This window comes from Hyalella azteca, unplaced genomic scaffold (genome assembly GCF_000764305.2).
Source record: "Hyalella azteca isolate HAZT.00-mixed unplaced genomic scaffold, Hazt_2.0.2 contig9563, whole genome shotgun sequence".
Classification (NCBI taxonomy): domain Eukaryota; kingdom Metazoa; phylum Arthropoda; class Malacostraca; order Amphipoda; family Hyalellidae; genus Hyalella; species Hyalella azteca.
Genome location: NW_025939632.1, coordinates 188,830 through 209,828, shown reverse-complemented (window position 1 = coordinate 209,828; position 20,999 = coordinate 188,830). Strand labels below are relative to the sequence as shown.

General features: G+C 39.7%; 2 protein-coding genes across 2 annotated transcripts; one reads left to right on the top strand and one right to left on the bottom strand.

Annotated features, from left to right (window-relative positions):
* The first annotated feature begins 568 nt into the window (after positions 1 to 568).
* LOC108666783 (major prion protein-like) lies at positions 569 to 7,981 on the top strand. The gene is made up of 7 exons (XM_018153707.2): positions 569 to 733; positions 1,392 to 1,510; positions 2,559 to 2,615; positions 3,374 to 3,746; positions 4,112 to 4,265; positions 5,888 to 6,021; positions 7,055 to 7,981. The coding sequence occupies exons 2-7, from the start codon at positions 1,408 to 1,410 to the stop codon at positions 7,578 to 7,580; spliced, it is 1,347 nt and encodes a 448-aa protein (XP_018009196.2). The 5' UTR covers positions 569 to 733; positions 1,392 to 1,407; the 3' UTR covers positions 7,581 to 7,981.
* LOC125178402 lies at positions 7,640 to 12,221 on the bottom strand. Its single transcript, XM_047882061.1, has 4 exons — positions 12,125 to 12,221; positions 10,463 to 10,577; positions 9,266 to 9,413; positions 7,640 to 8,991 (listed from the first exon to the last, which is right to left on the bottom strand). Exons 1-4 carry the CDS (start codon positions 12,204 to 12,206, stop codon positions 8,173 to 8,175), a joined length of 1,164 nt encoding a protein of 387 aa, XP_047738017.1. The 5' UTR covers positions 12,207 to 12,221; the 3' UTR covers positions 7,640 to 8,172.
* Positions 12,222 to 20,999: the final 8,778 nt, after the last annotated feature.

Sequence of the window (20,999 nt, the reverse complement as noted above, 5' to 3'; positions counted from 1 at the left end):
TTATTATTATTATTATTATTATTATTAATATTATTATTATTATTATTAATTACTCCGAAGATGATTGCCATCTGCCTAATACAAGGCAAACGCGCAGCCATGTAACCGTTTCTCCCATGACAGCTGAAAATTCTATTTGAATTTTTCGATTTAGAAAATCCTACGAACCAATGAGCATGACGAGAGATCACAACACAGTTGCGCATGCGCAGACGCACCTGACCTCATAATGCACTGAAGAAGACGATCCAGGGGCCATACTTTCAAAACTCGCTAAGTGAACGTAAGTACTTACGCTCTATTTTCTTGTCTATGATTGGTGGATTTTGCTTGATAGGCCGTCAATGATTGGCTGATAAACTTACGATCTCTTAACTTTTTTTGAAAGTATAGGCCTTGGTTCCGTAATTCCTTCAACGTCTTTAGAAAGCGAGCATCTCTGAGAAAACTTCCACGCCTTTGTGTCCGGCAGATTTTTCTTTGAATGCATAGCAGCTGACCGCAGAAAGCAGTTCGTTATAAAGGTCTCGAGAAAACGCCTCTCTTTCATTCACTTTTGGAAGTCGCATCCGAGCAGATCGATTCTCAGCTAATTTATATTGAATAAATTTGTTTAATTAGGAATTCGTTGAACGTTGATCCAATTTAGTTCTGGATTACGAAGGTGCCAGTAAAAACAGTGTAGCTCTTGTCTTCACCTACGGTGATTTGACGCAAGGAAACTATAGTCCGTGTAAGTGGTGCCTGTCACAGACATTTGGTACGAATCATTTGCTGCAACTTTATTTTTCGATTGGTCTTGGAATTCCATTTATAAAATTGGCAGTCATGTTCAAATGAGAAATCCTGAAACACATTTCCTCTTCTTCGTTCATGAGTCACTCGGAACAGTCTCTACAAGTCACGGGTTAAATCTGCCCATGTTACTACGTGAAGGGATAACTCAGCCCATGTCACCCCGTGTAGGCTTAGCCTTGCCCATTCCACTCAATCAAGAGTTAATTTAACCATTTCCTTGTCAACACAAGAAATGATTACCCTACCCCATGTCACCCTGAGAAGATTTAACCCTCCCCATGTTACCCCATCAAAACGCCAACTATTCAAAAGTCACCCCACCCAGGATTAACTCAGCCCGTGTCGCCCCCACCAGAGGTTAGCCCTGCCCATGTCACCCCTTCAAGGGTTAACCCTGCCCATGTATCCCCTTCAAGGGTTAACCCTGCCCATGTCTCCCCATCAAGGGTTAACCCTGCCCATGTCTCTCCATTAAGGGTTAACCCTGCCCATGTCTCCCCATTAAGGGTTAACCCTGCCCATGTCTCCCCATTAAGGGTTAACCCTGCCCGTGTCACCCCACCAAGGGTTAACCCTGTCCTCATCCCCACCAGATCCCCTCGCCGAGTGATGGGTCCAGCGTGGGGCTTCTTAGTGGCCGCCGTGCTGCTGCTGGCGGCCACTGCTGAGGCGGGACGCGTAGAGGCAGCGCAGGAGCGAGGCTACATCGCAGGTGGGAGAAAAAGAGTCTGATATTAACTACATCTGAATCATTTATTAAGTGAATCATGGTATTTCTTATGCAAGTGGTGTTTTTAGAGTGACCAAAGTTTTTATTTTACACCGCCACAGCGCTGCGGCCACCGTTTAGCGCATTCGCGCCCTGTAGCTACATCTGTTATATCACTGGGAAACTTATTTACAACGGTTATATCCAGGGTAACCTAGGGAAACCTACTTTATTGAGAGTTGGTTGCATTGGTTCCTAGAAAAAAAGGCTCCCAGTAGAAATACGTGCAATAAAGTAGGTTCCCTTAGGTTGCCCTGGATATAACTGTTATAAAACTATTATATAATCACTGGGAAATACGAAGCCACAAACGCCATTACAGAACCATCTGAGCGAGTCCGCATCTGTTTACCTGATTTTAAATGTCTCCATCTATTGAGAATCCTGCAGCCTGTAAATTTATTGCTGTAATACTGTTTCTATGTGCTCAAGGCATTAAATCGGTTAACATTCATCGCAAAATCAGTGAAGTGGTATGTGGTGCAAACATTATAAGGATGGAATGTTGCCGAAATGGTATATGACAATTAAAGATAAAGCATTCAGGATGAGCATTCATGATCTTCAGCCATTACCGATAGCAGGATGCAAAAAGGGACTATAAAGTGAAAGAAAACCGCGATTTCGTCCTCAGCTGAAGAGTTCACTGCACTGTCTCTAGAAATGCTTTTATGATCGGAATGGCGGTGCAGAGCTTTTACGATGATGACGAAGAGAAAACGACCGCGAAGCAGTGGTTGTCTAATCAGGCTACGAGCTTTTCTTACGATGGCGCACAAAAGCTGATCCCAAGATTCAATTAATGCCTCAATATTAATGAAAATTATTAAGTAAAGTAGAGTAAAGTTTGACAGTTTAAATGAATATAAAATTTTCGGAAAAAATATACTTGTTTATGATGTCAAACGGCACTTAATTTAAAAGTACGCCTTATAATTAATACGATATTTTATTATATATACTTTTTTTATACGATATTTTATTATTGCAGCGACTGGAGGCTCAGGCTACTCGGGAAGCTCTGGCAGCAGCGGCGGCGTGATATACGGTTAGCCAAATATTTAGTTAATACGGTTAACCTAATGTCTTTGGCTTGGAATGTTGTTCCAAATTAGAGAATTACTTAGGTTTTTGAAGGTCTATTGTTAAAAGAATGATATTGACTTATAAATTTAAAATTTGCATCTAAGTTGTTTTATGAAAATTTTGATCTAGATTCTAGATAAATGAATAAAATACCGTACTTATAATGAAGGCAATCGAGTGACTGAGCAATTAATAAACTTATCATAAAAATAGTGACAATAAACTATGGCATGAATAGTCTGAACATAACAACAAATTTTTATGCTACCAACACCCAAAGCGCGGTAGCTTCGAAGCCACAACCCAACATGCCAAAGCTTCAACCTAAACCTGCAACCAAACTGTGGTTGCGTCGAATCCACAATCCAACCTGCAACCAAACCGCGGTTGCATTAAAGCACCAACCAAACCTGCAACCAAACCGCGGTTGCATTAAAGCACCAACCAAACCTGCAACCAAACCGCGGTTGCATNTGAATTTTTATTGCAGTGTGAATTTTTATTGCAGTGTGAATTTTTATTGCAGTGTGAATTTTTATTGCAGTGTGAATTTTTATTGCAGTGTGAATTTTTATTGCAGTGTGAATTTTTATTGCAGTGTGAATTTTTATTGCAGTGTGAATTTTTATTGCAGTGTGAATTTTTATTGCAGTGTGAATTTTTATTGCAGTGTGAATTTTTATTGCAGTGTGAATTATAATAATTTTTATTTCTCATCAGGAAGTGGAGTTGGAAGCAGCTACGGAGGTGGTTACGGAGGTGGAGGAGGTCTAAGCGGTGGAGTTGTTTACGGTGGTGGGGGATTAAGCGGTGGAGGTGGCTATGGAGGTGGCTATGGAGGCGGCGGGCTGGGTGGAAGTCACTCAAGTTACTACAGCGGCGGTGGAGGCGGTGGAGGTGGTGGTGGAAGTGGCGGTAACCCCATTGTTATCGTTCATCAAGCTAAAGCCAGCGGTGGAGGTGGTCATGGAGGTGGTGGAGGCGGCTATGGAGGTGGAGGTGGAAGCAGCAAAGCAGCCGCCGCTTGCACCTTGTGCTCCATACTTGCGCCACTGGCACTACTGGGATCATTGGTTCCAATGATAGGTTTCGGGTGAGTGGGGGAAGAGTGGAATAACATTCATGTGGCTCAAATGAGTGAGTGGGGAGTAGCACTGAGGGGTTCAGTTGAGTGGGAGAAAGATGATAGGAAAAACACTCATGAGGTTAGAGTGAGAGGGGTAGAGTGGAGTAACTCCAATATGACTGAAAAAATAACTCTAACAGATAAAATAACTCCAACAGATAAAAAAAACTCCAACAGATAAAATAACTCCAACAGATAAAATAACTCCAACAGATAAAATAACTCCAACAGATAAAATAACTCCAACAGATAAAATAACTCCAACAGATAAAAGATAAAATAACTCCAACATATAAAATAACGCCTATATAATTGACCTCTTCAATGCCCAGGGTGGTGACGACGATGGCCACGACCACAGGGAGGCGGCGCAGGAGCCTCGACGTGAAGTCCTCGCAAGTCCTCAATAAAAAACTGCAGGACTTCGCTGAGGTGCAGCGCTACATCGAGGACACCGTGGGCCTCAGCGCCGAGCAACACATTCAGGTCTGTAATAACTTTAGGTTAATGATTATTGTAGTATTGTTTGCAGTAATGATTTAGTAATATTTATTGTAGTATTGTTTATTGTAGTATTGTTTGCTGTCATGATTGAGTAATATTTATTGTAGTATTGTTTATTGTAGTATTGTTTTCTGTCATGATTTAGTAATAATTATTGTAGTATTGATTATTGTAGTATTGTTTGCAGTCATGATTGTATTGATTGTATATTGTGGTATTTTTTATTGTAGTATTGTTTGAGTCATGATTGTATTGATTGTATATTGTGGTATTGTTTATTGTAGTATTGTTTGAGTCAGGATTGTATTGATTGTATATTGTGGTATTGTTTATTGTAGCATTGTTTGCAGTCATGATTGTATTGATTGTATATTGTGGTATTTTTTATTGTAGTATTGTTTGCAGTCATGATTGACTAATAATTCACTAGATTCAAGCAATCTAGTGAGATTATAATTATTATAGTATTGTTTGATTGAGTCATGCTTGATCAATAGTTATTGTAGTATTGTGTGAGTCATGATTGAGCAATAGTTATTGTAGTATTGTTTATTGTAGTATTGTGTTTGAGTCATGATTAAGTAATAATATAATTATTGTAGTATTGTTTGAGTCATGATTGATGGAGTCTTGTCCAGTTAAGCTAATTGGTAATATCAAGGTAATTATTTTTGAAAATACTACAAAAAAAGTGTGTAGTGTTTGTTATTCTGGAACCAGGAAAAAAATTTAATTCAATTAATTACCCTCAAATTTTGAATCAAAATCTGATATCGTAAAAAAATTTTAATTGTATGAATTTTAGCAATATTCTCCGACATAAGACTTATATTATTATACGACATTGGAGTCACAAGCTCCTGTGATAATGGAATGCAATTCCCCGGCACTGGGCAGTTTCAAGCCCTTAAATATAATGAAATATATAATATATATTTCTTTTAATTTTGTATTTTTTGTATTATGTGACGTAAGAACAAATACCAAAAAAAATAGAAGTAAGTTTCAATTGTGCGAAAAAGGAAACAAAACATCTCTCGTTTCTATTACTTTTTGGTTGTGGTCCACGAAATATCACTTAGTACGGCTGTAGCTCCAGGTTAACCCTAGTATAATATCACTTAGTACGGCTGCAGCGCCAGGTTAACCCTAGTATAATATCACTTAGTACGGCTGCAGCAACAGGTTAACCCTAATATAATATCACTTAGTACGGCTGCAGCACCAGGTTAACCCTAATATAATATCACTTAGTACGGCTACAGCGCCAGGTTAACCCTAGTATAATATCACTTAGTACGGCTACAGCGCCAGGTTAACCCTAGTATAATATCACTTAGTACGGCTGCTGCACCAGGTTAACCCTAGTATAATATCACTTAGTACTGATACTGCATCAGGTTAAAGGGGGGTATCGTCTCCAGAAAAACTTCCACATTTACTAACGGATCTTTCTGAAACTTCACACATATATGTAAAACCAAAATACAAGTACATTTTGTTCGTATGATTTTTTCGGAAAAATTCATAGCAAACGTGAAATTCACAGAAAACTGAAAAAAGGGGGTACCTTAAAATTCATAACTGAACAACACTCCCCACAGGACGACTTCATAATGCGCTACCTGAGCTGCAGTGGCCTCACGGCGGCCACCAACCGCTGCCTGGAACATCTGGCCTGCGCCACAGCCGATGCCACGTACCACATGGCGCCACACGAGCGCGCCACTGCCACTGTGTCAGTATACGCCACAAAAATAACGCCACAAAAATATAGAGTCACGTACCTGAGCCACGTACCACATGGTGCCACACGAGCGCGCCACTGCCACTGTGTCAGTATACGCCACACAAATATAGAGCCACGTACCCTATGATGCCAAACGAGCGAGCCACTGCCACTGTGTCAGTATACGCCACAAAAATATAGTGGATAAGGTGGCACGCGCCAGAAAATTTCGTGTCAAAGCTTCTCACTAAGAGAAGTGTTGAAACTTTTCTTTATTCTTTAAAATATATCAATAAAAATAATGTATTCGAAAGGTTCCTAGAGTTTAGTTTCTCATTTTGTCTAATATTTCGTGAAATGGTAGAGTCAGCGAGCCTCATAATTCCTTCAAAGAATAAATGTGTTTTTTTATTTTATGTGTTAGCACATTTGCATTTGTGATTGGTCAAGAATTTATAACATCTATCGTTCCGAAATATCCCTAGGCATGAAATTTTTTTGACTGATAGATAGATCCACGAAAAATAGAGTGAAAATCGAACTTTAATGAAATGTTGAATTTAGATTAATTTAAAATTATTGTGAACATATATATTTAAAAAAATTCCAAATCGACAGGTTAAGTGGGGCCTTCATTATAAAGAAGATTTCAGCGATTGTTCTTCAATTGCAAGCTCCAGTCCTTGAATAATTTTGTAAAATAAAATCAGTATTTGGACATAATAATAATAATATTAATATTAATAAGAATAAGACTAATAATATTGATAATAATAATAATATTAATAGTAATAAAATTGATTATGATATTATTTGAAGCTATTATAAAAGTAGACTCTATATTAACAAAGGTTGTCATCAGAGCTTGTCCACACACAAGTTCCGCAGTAGAGGCGGACGTTCGATCAGCCGTTTAGTATCGTGTAAGGATGATCTAAGAAACAGAACTTCTATGAAAACTTTTCTGAATTGAACAAACAAGCTATAAAAATTTCAACTCAAATACTTTATATTAATTATTAATTGAATTACTTTTTTCCAGGATTTTACACACCCTCACAGACAATCGTCGCCTGCCGGAGGCCCTGAAACTGCGACTGGTGGCGGCGAGTGACATGGGCACCACAGCACCACGGTCCTGTGGCCGGTGGTACCCATGCCCTGTGGCGGGGTATGAGGACAGCCTGCATGCCCTGCGTATGTCGTCTGAGAAGCATGACATAGTAGGAAATACGTTTATAAAGGAAAAGGAATCATTCGATTCGAAACTTGTTGAGGAAACGAACTCAAATTTCACGAAAAATATTTCTGGAAAAAATGAGTCCGTTGGCAACTTTGATGCCGGTGATGTGCCATCTATGAAACGTTCTCAATATGTTGCCGATCTAAAGCATAAACATTCGAAATATTCTTCTCCAAATCAATATGATAAATTGTTTTACTCGCAGTACCATAACAAAAAGTACAATAAAGAGCTTAGTGTCACGGATGTTGGTTCCAACGATGCATTTTCTCGTGCAGACGGTGCAATTTATACGTCAAATCTACAGTCGCAAAGTCCAAAGTGATCATTCTGTAGATGTAACACTGCCTTTAACACAATAGAGAAATAATAGAAACAGAGAATAGGCATAATTGTTTATTAAAATAATGCCACACAAACAATATTGTTGTTCTCTAGCGATATATATTAGTAAATTATGCTTTAAGACTCTCCATGAAATGAGAAAATTTATGGATTAGTTATAATGACCCTGATGATAAATCTAGCTCCATGGTGAAATGATCATAAAAAGATATTAAAATACAGAAAATTAATTCATAATTATTTCGTACTTCATGCTAAAACCTGGTGTTTGCAAAAATTAAATGCAGAATCCTGTACATTTAATATACTATAATAGTTTATGAGAAATATTAGTAATCTGTACGTTTAAGTTTGTTCCATTAAATCGTTACAATTTTTCAATTTAATTTTCTTCTGAAAGAATCGTTACCGCAACTGTACATCTGCGAGTAGGAAATGGGTAATAATTGTCAAGCGATTCGTAGGTAGAGATGATTAAACATGTGTGCACTGGTGTCAAAGAAAGTGCAGTTCGGTACTGAATGGGAACAATTTTCAAACCGGTTCAAGGCTGCAAGGTTTTCTCTAAAAAATTAAACGCTGGCCGGGGTCGTGAAAACTACCTCTTCTGAACTGTTATCAATGTCCTCGTCTTCATCACTTTCCTGTGAATATTTTTCGATAAACTCAGGAGGAGCATCGACGTAAACTGGGTTCCAATTGTCGATCTGCACCAACATCCCATCCATCCAGAGATCGCCAGGCATTGCGGTTGTGAATTCAGATTCAGCAATCGACTCGGTCCCGATATCATTAAGCCCTCCCTCTGTCACACTTCTCTCTACCCTGTGTGTAGGATGAGATACTAAGCCAGTGTTTGTAACATGAAAATCATCAACCAAATTTGAGCTTCTGAAGAGCAAGTCTCCTGTAGTCTCCGAAGAAGCGCCAGTTTCATCAAGCATCGAGTCCATCGGCATCGAGGTGGTAACTTCAAAAGAGTCTTCTACACCCTCAGGGAAAGAAGTCGTAGCCATAGTTTCCTCGCTGCTGTGGTTATTTTCTTCAGTCGAATTCGTCTCACCCGAGACAATATCAATCCTGCGATTAAATGCCGTGGCTTCAGCTGAAGGGCCTTTGAATTTAGTCTTTGCGCTCTCCAAGATGTTCTGGGAAAGTTGGTGAAGAGTTTTGAACGGGAAATACGATGGCTTCTTAGGAGATGAGGTAGCGGCGTCCGTTGTCGACCCTCGAAGTACTTCAGATCGCTCCACGTCATTGAAGTTCATTATTTTCATGATTGGGTCCACTACGCGCCTCACAAAACCGCTAAACGGGGAGCCGTTCTCGAACATCGTCGGTACGCCCAAGCAGGGGATTTCGATATCAGTCCGGCGACACGTCAGTGTTCTCTGTGGGAACATTAAGATTTGACGTCAGATTATTTTAAAATTTAATGAGATTATTACACTTCATCAGTATCTTATGAAGTTGGAATGACTTACTCTGTCTCAACACCAACTTTAAAGACTATATAAACTGACTTATTAAAAGAAAATCGTTATAAAAGAACAATATAAAACAATAAAGATTAACAAATTGTGATAAAAGAAATTCGTTCAAAATTATTCATGTTGAATAATAAATTATAAGAACTTTAATTCTTTATCCAGCTATTATATTGACCTGATCAAATGCGGTGTCTCCAGCGCAGTATAATGAGAAGATTTTACCCGAGAAGAAGCTTCTGATGGAGAGGTCGGGGTGACAAATGTGGACCACCTTGCAATTGCTCTTCGTGTCGGGGTAAAAACCGAAGAGCTTTCCTGCGCAGCTGTAAGCCGGAGAATTGGTCATTGTTTGTCTGATTATGTTTAATACACAAGCGATGTGATGCAATTTTAGTTCTGGTCATAACTACGTCAATATCACAAAACAAACAAAACTGCATAATCAATTCGCTGTGAGCCTCAAAAAGGCATTGTACATGCCGAAAAATAGTCGTAAAAACAGCTGGAGTGAGATGACTGCCACAATTAAAATTGGTTGCATCACGAAAACTGCAGCAAAAATCAGTTTTAACGAGATAAAATATTTTTTCCCAATTATCATTTTTATTCTCAAAATCACTCATTGTCAATTTTAAAATTAATAGCAATGAAAATGAAATGATTGGGGGCAATTCTCGTGAATCGAGAATCGCCCCTACACTTACCGCTAAAGAACCACTACAATTACATAAAGTCTTAGCGGGAGCGACAAGCATGACCACTGCACTCACTCGAATTCCTCGTGAAAGAGACGACCATGACCACTACACTTACTCTAAATCTTCGAGAGAAGGACAAGCACGATCACTACACTCATTCGACGTCTTCGGGAAAAGTAAGACCATGACCACTAAACTTACTCGAAGTCTTCGGGAGAGGGACAACCACGGCCACTACATTCTCTCGAAGTCTTCTGGAGTAGGACGACTATGACCACTACACTCACTCGAAGTTATCGGGAGAAGTACGACCATGACCACTACTTTCACTCGAAGTCTTCGAGAGAGAGACGACCATGACCACTACACTCACTCGAAGTCTTCGGGAGAAGTACGACCATGACCACTACTTTCACTCGAAGTCTTCGAGAGAGAGACGACCATGACCACTACACTCACTCGAAGTTATCGGGAGAAGTACGACCATGACCACTAATTTTACTCGAAGTCTTCGAGAGACAGACGACAATGACCACTACATTCACTCGAAGTCTTCGAGATAGGGACGAACATGACAACTAAACTGTCTCGAAGTCCTCGAGGGAAATTCTTCCACGGCCACTACGCTCACTAGAAATATTTGAGAGGGGGACGACCAAGACCACTACACTCACTCAAAGTCCTCTTGTGAGGAGATGAGGACCCTGGCGTGCTGGGGGAGCCTCATGGACCGGATTTCTGTCTCCGAAGGACCTGGGGCCCCAGCGAGCCCGTCACTGGCCAGCAACACTGCAGGTTTATGAGGAACTTTTCTTTTATCCTCTTTTTATGTCAAAAGTAAATCAGCAAGCCAAGAATGCTAAAGACAAGCAAATAAATTACGTAGAAATAGTTTATTTAGAATTTTTTTTTTGAGAGATGAAAATTTTCACAATTCCTTCATATTTTATTGGAATATTGTTAATTTCGTTCCCTAAAAAAAATTTTCATTCAACTTCAAAAAATGACGATTAAAACTGTTTATTTTCACTCATAATTTGTTTATTCAAAGAACTTTTCGTTTATTCGTTTTCTGTAGACAATCTCTGCTCATTAAACGTCGATGTGAAACGAACGAAACGAATGGTTGAAATGTTGGAAACTAGTGTTGAGTGAATGACGTCACTAGCTTACGTTAGTGATTTACGGCACTTACGTTAGTGAATTACGGCACTTACGTTAGTGAATGATGTCACTGACGTTAGTGAATTGGGGCACTGACGTTAGTGAATTACGGCACTGATGCTAGTTAGTGAATTACGCTATTAAATTTAACTAGCATTAAATTAATCGCTATTAAATCGCTAATAAATTATGTTACTGATGCTTTATGTTGATGATAGTGAATTATGATAAATCATCAGGTGATTTTCTGGTAATTCAAGTGATACATGATCCATCATCAATGGTTTAATGGTGATGATATTGAATTAATATAAAATCCTATTTTAACTATAGTAATGAATATCATAGGTTCAATGCTTAAAAATGTAATTTCGTAAAACTTATATATAAAGTTTATTTTTTAATGTAGTACATTAAAGTACAAAAAACCATGATAAAATACAAGAAAGCATACTTTATTATGACGAGACATACGAGCCTCAAGCCTCGGCCATATCAAACAAAGTACGACACAGTAAGAAGAGATATATAATGGATACGACGTGACTTCACTAAAAACCAGGACGTCATTCATCATGCAATCAATAATCAATATCAATAAATTGAGAGACTCGGCGTCACACGTGGGGATTTTCGTGTTTTTTCGTCTAGGAATCCTATAACAAATATTGTTTTGCAATTATCGAACAATATTCATATTGGTTGCTCTGCTGTTGTCCACCAAAAGCTGAAATTCAAGAAACCCTGACATCAATCGCATAAATCGAAAATTTAATATATTTTGACGATGTTAACCGGGTTGCAGTAATGTAAAGACGCATGGGATATGAGCACTTGACTCAGCTGACTGAAGATTACTTGGCCCGGCCTGCAAGCACAGGCATTTTATATTTATTCGATTTTCACTCATTTTCCAAGAGCCGCTGAACGAATAACTACGGCCAACTATGAAATTATCTATAACCCATTAGTAGAAGCTCATGCCATGCATGGTTTTTCATTAGTATCCAAGATTTATAAATCTTTTAGCGACGTTCATACTCATAATAGCTGTGTTAACTTTAAATTTTAGAAAATAGAATTGGAATTCATTAATATTGTGGTAAATAAAAAATAAGATAGCAGAAGGAAATCTTACCAATGGGGTAACCGAAGGAGCTGAGCAAACTCACCGAGGAGGCAGAGGAACTGGAGCATCGTGCTGGGGCTGCGGTGGGTGCCACGGAAGTGACGCGGTTGCCCAACGGCCTGCATTTATAGGCCTGGCACTGATCCTGTCTACGGTAGGCTCATATAGGCGGGAGTAATTTTACGTAGTTTTCCAGCCTACGGATCCGGCGCCTGGTAGAGGGGTCAGGGGTTCTGGTCCGGAGGGGTACTGAGGAGGACCACGCTCACAAGAGTAAACTGGCGTTGAACAATGGTTTAAAAATTTGAGAGTCCGTTAACTAATCACTGACGGCCATTCAAGTTAAACCCACCAACCATAGACGGGAAATCAACCGCTCCGTGTACGTGAGCGAGTAATGATTGTAGGGCCCCATAACTCTGGCGCTCCAACCGAAGCTGAACGGTTGGCAGGGGAGAGAAACAGAACTTTGCTGACAAGAGCGCACCTGACGGGGTGCGGAATGGCGGGTGCGTATTCTCTGGCTGAATCAATGTTGAAACCATAAACCATCTCCGTTCTGGACGTCAGAATCATGCTTAATGCTAGTACAAAATGGAAATTGTAGCTATGCTATTTAGGACCAAATTAATTCACTAACCTCAACTCTCTGCTGTAACAAACTTCAACCAGGCCCCCCGACTTCCTCCTCTGCGTGCGTCATACGCCTTAGCCAACGAGGACACGTTGTTCGCGGGCGTAAATAATAAAAAATTTATTAAAATTAGCTCTTTACAACAAAAATTCTTCAGCAAAAACCCCTTTTGAGACTAAATTTTAAAGATATGATTTATTTAAATTCTTTTTTACATCATTAAAATTAGTATGATTGTTTAAAAAGACCATCATGTCAATATATCAATAATTGTACCTCTTAGCAGGTCGTGTACAGCGATGTGGTGCACAAATACCTGCCGGTCAAGATTCTTATAAGTTTATGGCATAACCTACAATATTTAGGACCCTATGCCACCAGGGCATCTCTAACTAATTAGTTTATGGCATATCCTACAATATTTAGGACCCTATGCCAGCAGGGCATCTCTAACTAATTAGTTCGTGGCATATTCTACAATGTTTAGGATCATATGCCACCAGGGCATCTCTAACTAAATTTTGCGAGTTCTAGTTCGATGAAAACATTGACATTGTTATTGAACATTGACTGTTATTGATCAGTTGTTCAGTCGTTATTGAACATTGACTGATGAAAACAACTGATTATAATAACAAACTTTTGGGAGTGACAAATATCTAATAAGCGAATGTCATGCTTAGGCCAAGGAGATATGCAATGAACGGGGTTTTTGCAGCCGAAATTCAACTCTGAGGCAGCGTTCTCAACTTAACGTTGGAATGAGGTTGAAATTGAATTAAAAAATAGGAACTGATAGGAGGAACTGATGATCGTTGTACAAGGTGTGATAACCGCCGTACCGCCAACTTATAATTCATATTAACCGCTGTAAGGGGTATTAGCTGCAATTTATGTACTGTACTGTAGATGCACTATTTAATTTAATAGTGCACTGCAAGGAACAGGTGCATGGATGCGTCTGGTAAATGTCTCAAATTCCTGCCAATTATAGGCTCAATTATCATGCTCGTTCATTAGAAGTAATTAATTATCGTTCATGTCCCGGATGTATTCACGTTTGAGCTGGAAACGCTGTTTAGTGACTCATGTTTAATTTGACAGTAAAACTTATGAGGAACACGGTTCGAAAGAAGCCTAGAAAGCGAGATAAAGTAATATTCTTATCTTCCTTTTTGCTATCCTAGAACATGAACAACATATGTCACCAAAGAAAGGTCCTTAACTACATTTTTTACCCATTTGAATGAAAATTTTCAGTTATATTGTCGAGTTATCCTAATGACTAACTTCTTCTTATAGCAACTATTTAATTGTTAGCAGTTTAAAGTTCAGATTAAGTAAATACCTTTCACGTGGTATTTGAGGCTGAAATTCAATGTAAAAATGTCGTTGAAAGTTCGTTGAACTACAAAATAATTTATTAAAGGACCTGATTTTCATACATGACACCAGTAAATTGAAATTTTGTCCTTTATACTTTATTTTGGTCGAATTTTCAGAGTCGGATATATTGGAAATTTCCACCGCAACATGCAACAATCGAAAATCGACACGAATCTAACGCTATGTTGGTCACTCCTCAAATGTCGATTTTGTATTGTCTTTTCGTTGATTAACATTGCATTGATGTCAGCTCGGAATCTACGTTATATCAACATTCTATAACTCCTAGGAAGAAGACTGCAAAATGGTAAACTTTCTGTGGTCTGATAGAAATCTACATGAATCTATATCCCCGTATGCATTTAAATAATATATTCTTAGAGCCTACTGCAAAACACTTATATTCACACATTTTCATATAACTATCTTTTGCCTCATTACCAGTGCGAATCAAAATCGAGTAATGGGCATCGAGTAAGTACCTTCCTTGTTAAGAAAACAGCAATTTACAATTCGTTCCTGAATCTCATTGTAATTTGAAGTTGCAACAGAGCAGAAATTTGTCAGTGTGACAGATCCAATTCTCCATTTCCGTAGGAATAGCATTATACAAAGAGACCATTTTTTCAAAGCGAATAAAATTTATACTAACAAGGCATTGATTTATCAGTAGCGCTGTAATAACTCGACAATCCTCTTAGCATGTGGCCCAGTTTAAGGGCTAACTCAACTGGAACCTGGCGTTAGCATGTGGCCCAGTTAAGGGCTAACTCAACTGGAACCTGAAGACATTAGAGCTGGAGTGAGCAGTGAGCCTTGAAGAGGCCTAAGCAGATCACAGTGCAGACGCGTGATGCGAGGTGCTAGCGTTGGTAATGGTAACGCTGATTACCTGTTTTAAGATGGTCATCATTTGTTGGCAATGGTAGCGCTGAACAATGATGGTGGCCATCATTTGTTGGTAATAGTATCGCTGATTACCTTCCTTAAGATGGTCATCGTTTATTGGTAATGGTATCGCTGATTACCTTCCTTAAGATGGCCATATTTGTTGGTAATGGTAACGCTGATTACCTGTTTTAAGATGGTCATCATTTGTTGGTAATGGTAACGCTGATTACCTTCTTTATAATGGCCATCATTTGTTGGTAATGGTAAAGCTGATTACCGTCCTTAAGATGGTCATCGTTTGTTGGTAATGGTAGCGCTGAACAATGATGATGGCCTTCATTTGTTGGTAATGGTAACGCTGATTACCTTCCTTAAGATGGCCAATAGCTGGGGTGATTTGTTGGTAATGGTAACGCTGATTACCTCCCTTAAGATGGCCATATTTGTTGGTAATGGTAACGCTGATTACCTTCCTTTTGATGGTCATCGTTTGCTGGGACTCTGGGACAATGGGACATAATGAGGGACTCTGATAATATTATTAAGGGAATTGAAACTCTGAGTGTTAGTGAGATAAAGATTCGCTGTCTATGGTCATTTAAGAGGTAAAATTGACATGGGATATTTCTCTTCAAAATATTTTTTTCTGTATAGGAGGTGAACTAACGAACACCTATGAACGTAAGAATCTTGCTTAGTTGTCTTGAGTAATAAATGTATCTTATTCACGGACGGATGAACAATGTTAGTATCACCCCAGCTATGGATGGGTAATATTAGTATCAATCCCAGTTATGGGTCAGTAATATTAGTATAACCTCCAGCTTTGGGTGAATAATATTAGTATCACTCAAGCTACGAGTGAGTAATATTAGTATCACCCTAGCTATGGGTGAGGAATATTACTATCACCCCCAGCTATGGGTGAGTAATATTAGTATCACCCCAGCTATGGGTGAATAATATTGGTAAAAATATAACTCAGTACTCAGTGCAGTGAGTGACAGAGAGCGCATTTCTCGTCGACGAAAACATGAAGTCACGGATGGACAGACGGACGGACAGACGGACGGACAGACGGACAGACGGACAGACGGACAGACGGACAGACGGACAGACGTCGGACAGACGGACATACGAACAGACGGACAGACGGGCAGGCGGACAGACGGACAGACGGACAGACGGACGGACGGACGGACGGACATGACGAGCACAATAGCGCCTTTTTTCCATAAATGAGAAAATGCGCTAAAAAGTAATATTTATCAAAAAATAACACCCATGCGTCCGACTGCCGCGGGTTTCCCCCAACGCGAAGTTCCATGAGAAACGTCGGCTCGCTAGGCCTAGCGGCTCAAGGCTTCTTATCCTCATAATTGCTGAGCCAAATTTTACGTAACTTCGAGGCAGAGATAAACTGAAGAGCAACGCGTCTGGCGGGGAAAGTAGGCATTATTACGGACGTAAGTTCTGCTCTGTATTTAGTACTAATGTACGCCATACAGTCTGGTGGGGGAATGCGCTTCTGAATGTCATTTCATTGGAAAAGTTTGTTGAGAGTGAGGGCTCCAAACCCTTATTCACAAAACTTTTTCCCATTATTTTATTACAACTTGCGAAATAATGCGTGCAGGAATATGAACGAATTATGAAATTTATTAAACTTGAGTGAAATGCGATGTTGCAATTAAAATTATCGATGCAATATTAGGCTTAATAAAACCGTTTTATATACGTAGTCATAAACATTTATCATTGATGTGACGCAATTTAAAGATGAAAAATGACACTTTATTGCCCGAGCCACGGTGCTGCCACTCTAACACGATACCAACCTACTTATTAGAATCAATATCCATGCCCCATATGATATTTTTATTACTCCCGGGCCTATACCTTCAAAACTCGCTAAGTGAACGTAAGTACTTACGCTCCATTTTCTCGTCTATGATTGGTGGATTTTGCTTGAAAGGCCGTCAATGATTGGCTGATGAACTTACGATGTCTTGACTTTTTTTAAAGTATAGGCCCAGGAATGGAAGTTACATCAGGCGTTGAATGTCACAGTAGAGTTCTTGTAATTCATTGCGCGTCCTTAGGCTTTGAGCGCGCCAGTGCAAGGAATATCGATGCCAATCACTCTGCTAGCCAATCAACCTGCTAGCCAATCACCCTGCTAGCCAATAACTCTGCTAGCCAATCAACCTGCTAGCCAATCACTCTGATATAGCCAATCAACCTGCTATAGTTAATCACTCTGTAAGCCAATCACTCTACTAGCCACTTACACTGCTAGCCAATCATCCTGCTAGCCAACCACCCTATATTAGCCAAACACTCTACTAGCCAATCACACTACTAGTCAAACACCCTGCTAGCCAATCATCCTGCTAGCTAATCACTCTGCTAGCCAATCACTCTACTAGCCAAACACTCTACTAGCCAATCACTCTGCTAGCCAATCAAACACATCTACTGCATCACCCTGCCTCATAATATTTATATGTTGCAAACACCAGCGGGTTCAACCGCCAATCATCCTTCGTCTCCATGATTTGCAAAATAATACGAAATTTGCGAATTTCGTATATGACAAAACAACACGAAAAAACTCCCGTGGCTGAGGGAGCCCCTGGATTGGGCAAGAAGCGTAAAAATCACAATCCAATTAACGCCATGGAAAGGACTTGGTCGGCCATGACGCGCCCTTATGAATATCATACGAGATCTTAATTAAGCGCGAGATGTCAGATGGACTGCCTTCTGATTACATGACGTAATGATATCATCATTTAAACTTTCAAATCTTAATCCAGGCGTAATTGTGATTATTTTAGTGATAATTCGATGATATGGGAAAACTATCATTTTGAAGTTTAAAAACAATGGTTCGTATGTAAGTTAGTAAATCTGTGGTTAAGATTGGTATTGATAACATTTATAACATTAACATCAATATTTATAGATTAAATTATTTAATGTGAAGAATAGTGATTTGTACTGGAGATAAATGAAATCGAGAGGATATACAGAATAATACAAGGGCGAGATACACATGATAATACGAGGGCGGGATACACAAGATAATACGAGGGCAGGATACACAAGATAATACGAGGGTAGGATACACAAGATAATACGAGGGCAGGATACACAAGATAATACGAGGGCAGGATACACAAGATAATACGAGGGCGGGATACACAAGATAATACGAGGGTGGGATACACAAGATAATACGAGGGTAATATACGTAAGTTCAATGCAAAAAAAAACAGTTTTCTCACAAGGTTGTTGGAAAATTTGCTCAAACATTTGTTATGAAATTATTTATTTATTTAATTATGAAAAAGATTTTGAGGCGTTCTCTGAAATGTCTATGGTTTCCATGAACAAATTTCAACCTTCGAATAAAAGAAGTAGACCTTTAATTATTGACAGAGCTGGACATTAACGGTATTACTTACTTTAATATTTTAAAGTGATTCAATTCATTTCATTATCACCTTGAAATAACTTCTTCGGTCCTTTCTCTTCTCATTATCTCAGCTCTGGACAGCACAGAAGGTTCCTAAAGGTCTTTTTTTATTCTGCAGCAAAGGTTATTCAATTTTTTTGACCACAATTGATATGAAAAGATGAAATTTTCTGCCCACGGCCATCAATTTTCGTCTTTTACACTTCGATATTCGGCAATTTTTTCGTGGTTTGGAATTGCTTTCAGATTCTAGCTCATTACATCATCGGGAGGACGAACCGGATTTTTTGGTTCCTTCTAATAGGACAGAACCGATTACAGTAGATTGTGCTCCAGATGTGATTTATATGATAATAACTCGTGTGAATAATAAAGATAGGCCCGATCACCGTAATAAAACCGTGCTAGTCTGGCTAGTCTTGCGGATGCTGGTCTTGCAGTAACTCTGTAGGCCTACGAGCTGGTAACGGGGTCTGGTCTTGCAGTAACTCTGTAGACCTACGAGCTGGTAACGGGGTCTGGTCTTGCAGTAACTCTGTAGACCTACGAGCTGGTAACGGGTACTGGTCTTGCAGTAACTCTGTAGGCCTACGAGCTGGTGACGGGTGCTGGTCTTGCAGCAACTCTGTAGGTCTACGAGCTGGTGACGGGTGCTGGTCTTGCAGCAACTCTGTAGGCCTACGAGCTGGTGACGGGTGCTGGTCTTGCAGCAACTCTGTAGGCCTATTACTGTAGAGCGGATAACAGCCTTACAGGCACACTATACCATGGATCATTAGAGGCGTCTTAGCAGCAAGGTGCCATTATTGGCACTATATCATGGCTCATTAGAGGCACCTTGATAACAAAGGCACTCATTATTGGCACAATATCATGGATCATTAGAGGCACCGCGGTTACAAGGGCCCTCGTTATGGGCACTATACAATAGAATATCATAGAATAGAATGAAAGTGTCAGCACTGAAGAAATACAGTATGCCCATGGTCTGTTGCCGATTCATGAACTTTTAGTGACTTAATTCACAAGGGATCTATGGCTCATTATAGAGGCACCTCGGTCACAAGGACACTCATTATTGGCAATATACCATGGCGCACTACAGGGCTAAACCAGCTCATTATAATGCTATACCGCCTCATTATAGGAGCTACTACTCCAGCTCACTATGGTGCTATACTGGCTCATTGCATGTGCTATACCGGCTCATTATAGGAGCTGTACCAGCTCATTATAGGAGATTTACCTGCTCGTTATTGCCAAAATGGCTCAAGTCATTATGATCTGTATATTTCAGCCCATTAGACCACTATATGTTTAGCCCATTACAGAAGCTCAGCACTATTTCTATTGCTGTGTAATAATCCAACACCAAGCGTCCACAAAGCATAAAGTCACGTGACCAATAAACTTCCAGGCCTTGAAGTCCATTGTCACTGGAGTCAGCCCCATCTCTTCCAATGCATACCAGAAGACTTGCATCGAAGTCCACTCACCAGTCACTTAAGTCCTATTCTCATGACCAATAAACTTCCAGGCTTTGAAGTCCATTGTCAGCCCCACTCCTTCCAGTGCATATGAGAAGACTTACATCGAAGTCCACTCACCAGTCACTTAAGTCCAAGTCACGTGACCAATAAACTTCCAGGCTTTGAAGTCCATTGTCACCGGAGTCAGCCCCACTCCTTACAGTGCATACCAGAAGACTTGCATCGAAGTCCACTCACCGGTCACTTGAGTCCTGTTCTCATGGCCAATAAACTTCCAGGCTTTGAAGTCCACTGTCACCGGAGTCAGCCCCATCCCTTCCAGTGCATACCAGAAGACTTGCATCGAAGTCCACTCACCGGTCACTTAAGTCCTATTCTCATGACCAATAAACTTCCAGGCTTTAAAGTCCACTGTCACCGGAGCCAGCCCCATCTCTTCCAGTGCATACCAGAAGACTTGCATCGAAGTCCACTCACCGGTCACTTGAGTCCTATTCTCATATATTAGGTAGTCTATGATAATTTTAACAGCATCAATCATACGTTAAACTTATTGCCATGGAACGTTGACTTTCTTTTCCTGACCCTTGGATGGAATTGATCTGTTTGTGAGTCAAGTTTATGAGTCAAGTCCTGAGTAATGTGTGAGGATTGTTTTAGTACTGTGTTGTCTCTGTATTTTCTTTGTATTGCGTATGCGTTGTCTCTGTGTGCTATTTACAGTGTGAAGGCCGCCATGCGTCAGTCAACTGATGTAGGGAGCGGGTAAACATTGTACCTGTTTCGTGACATCTTCCACGGGATTCCATTCGTTCTTTGTGTTGAAAGTATCACTAAAAATAACTATTAATTCAAATGAATACATTATTACGTATTCATTCATATGTAAGGATATCTATAGTGCCTCAGTATATACATACACATGCATAGAATTATTAATTTCAAAGTGAATGACTTTATAGACCGCTTCCATAATATCTAAACATACTCGTCCGCGGCTATTTCTCAGTATCTGTGTTTAATTAATAAAGTTACA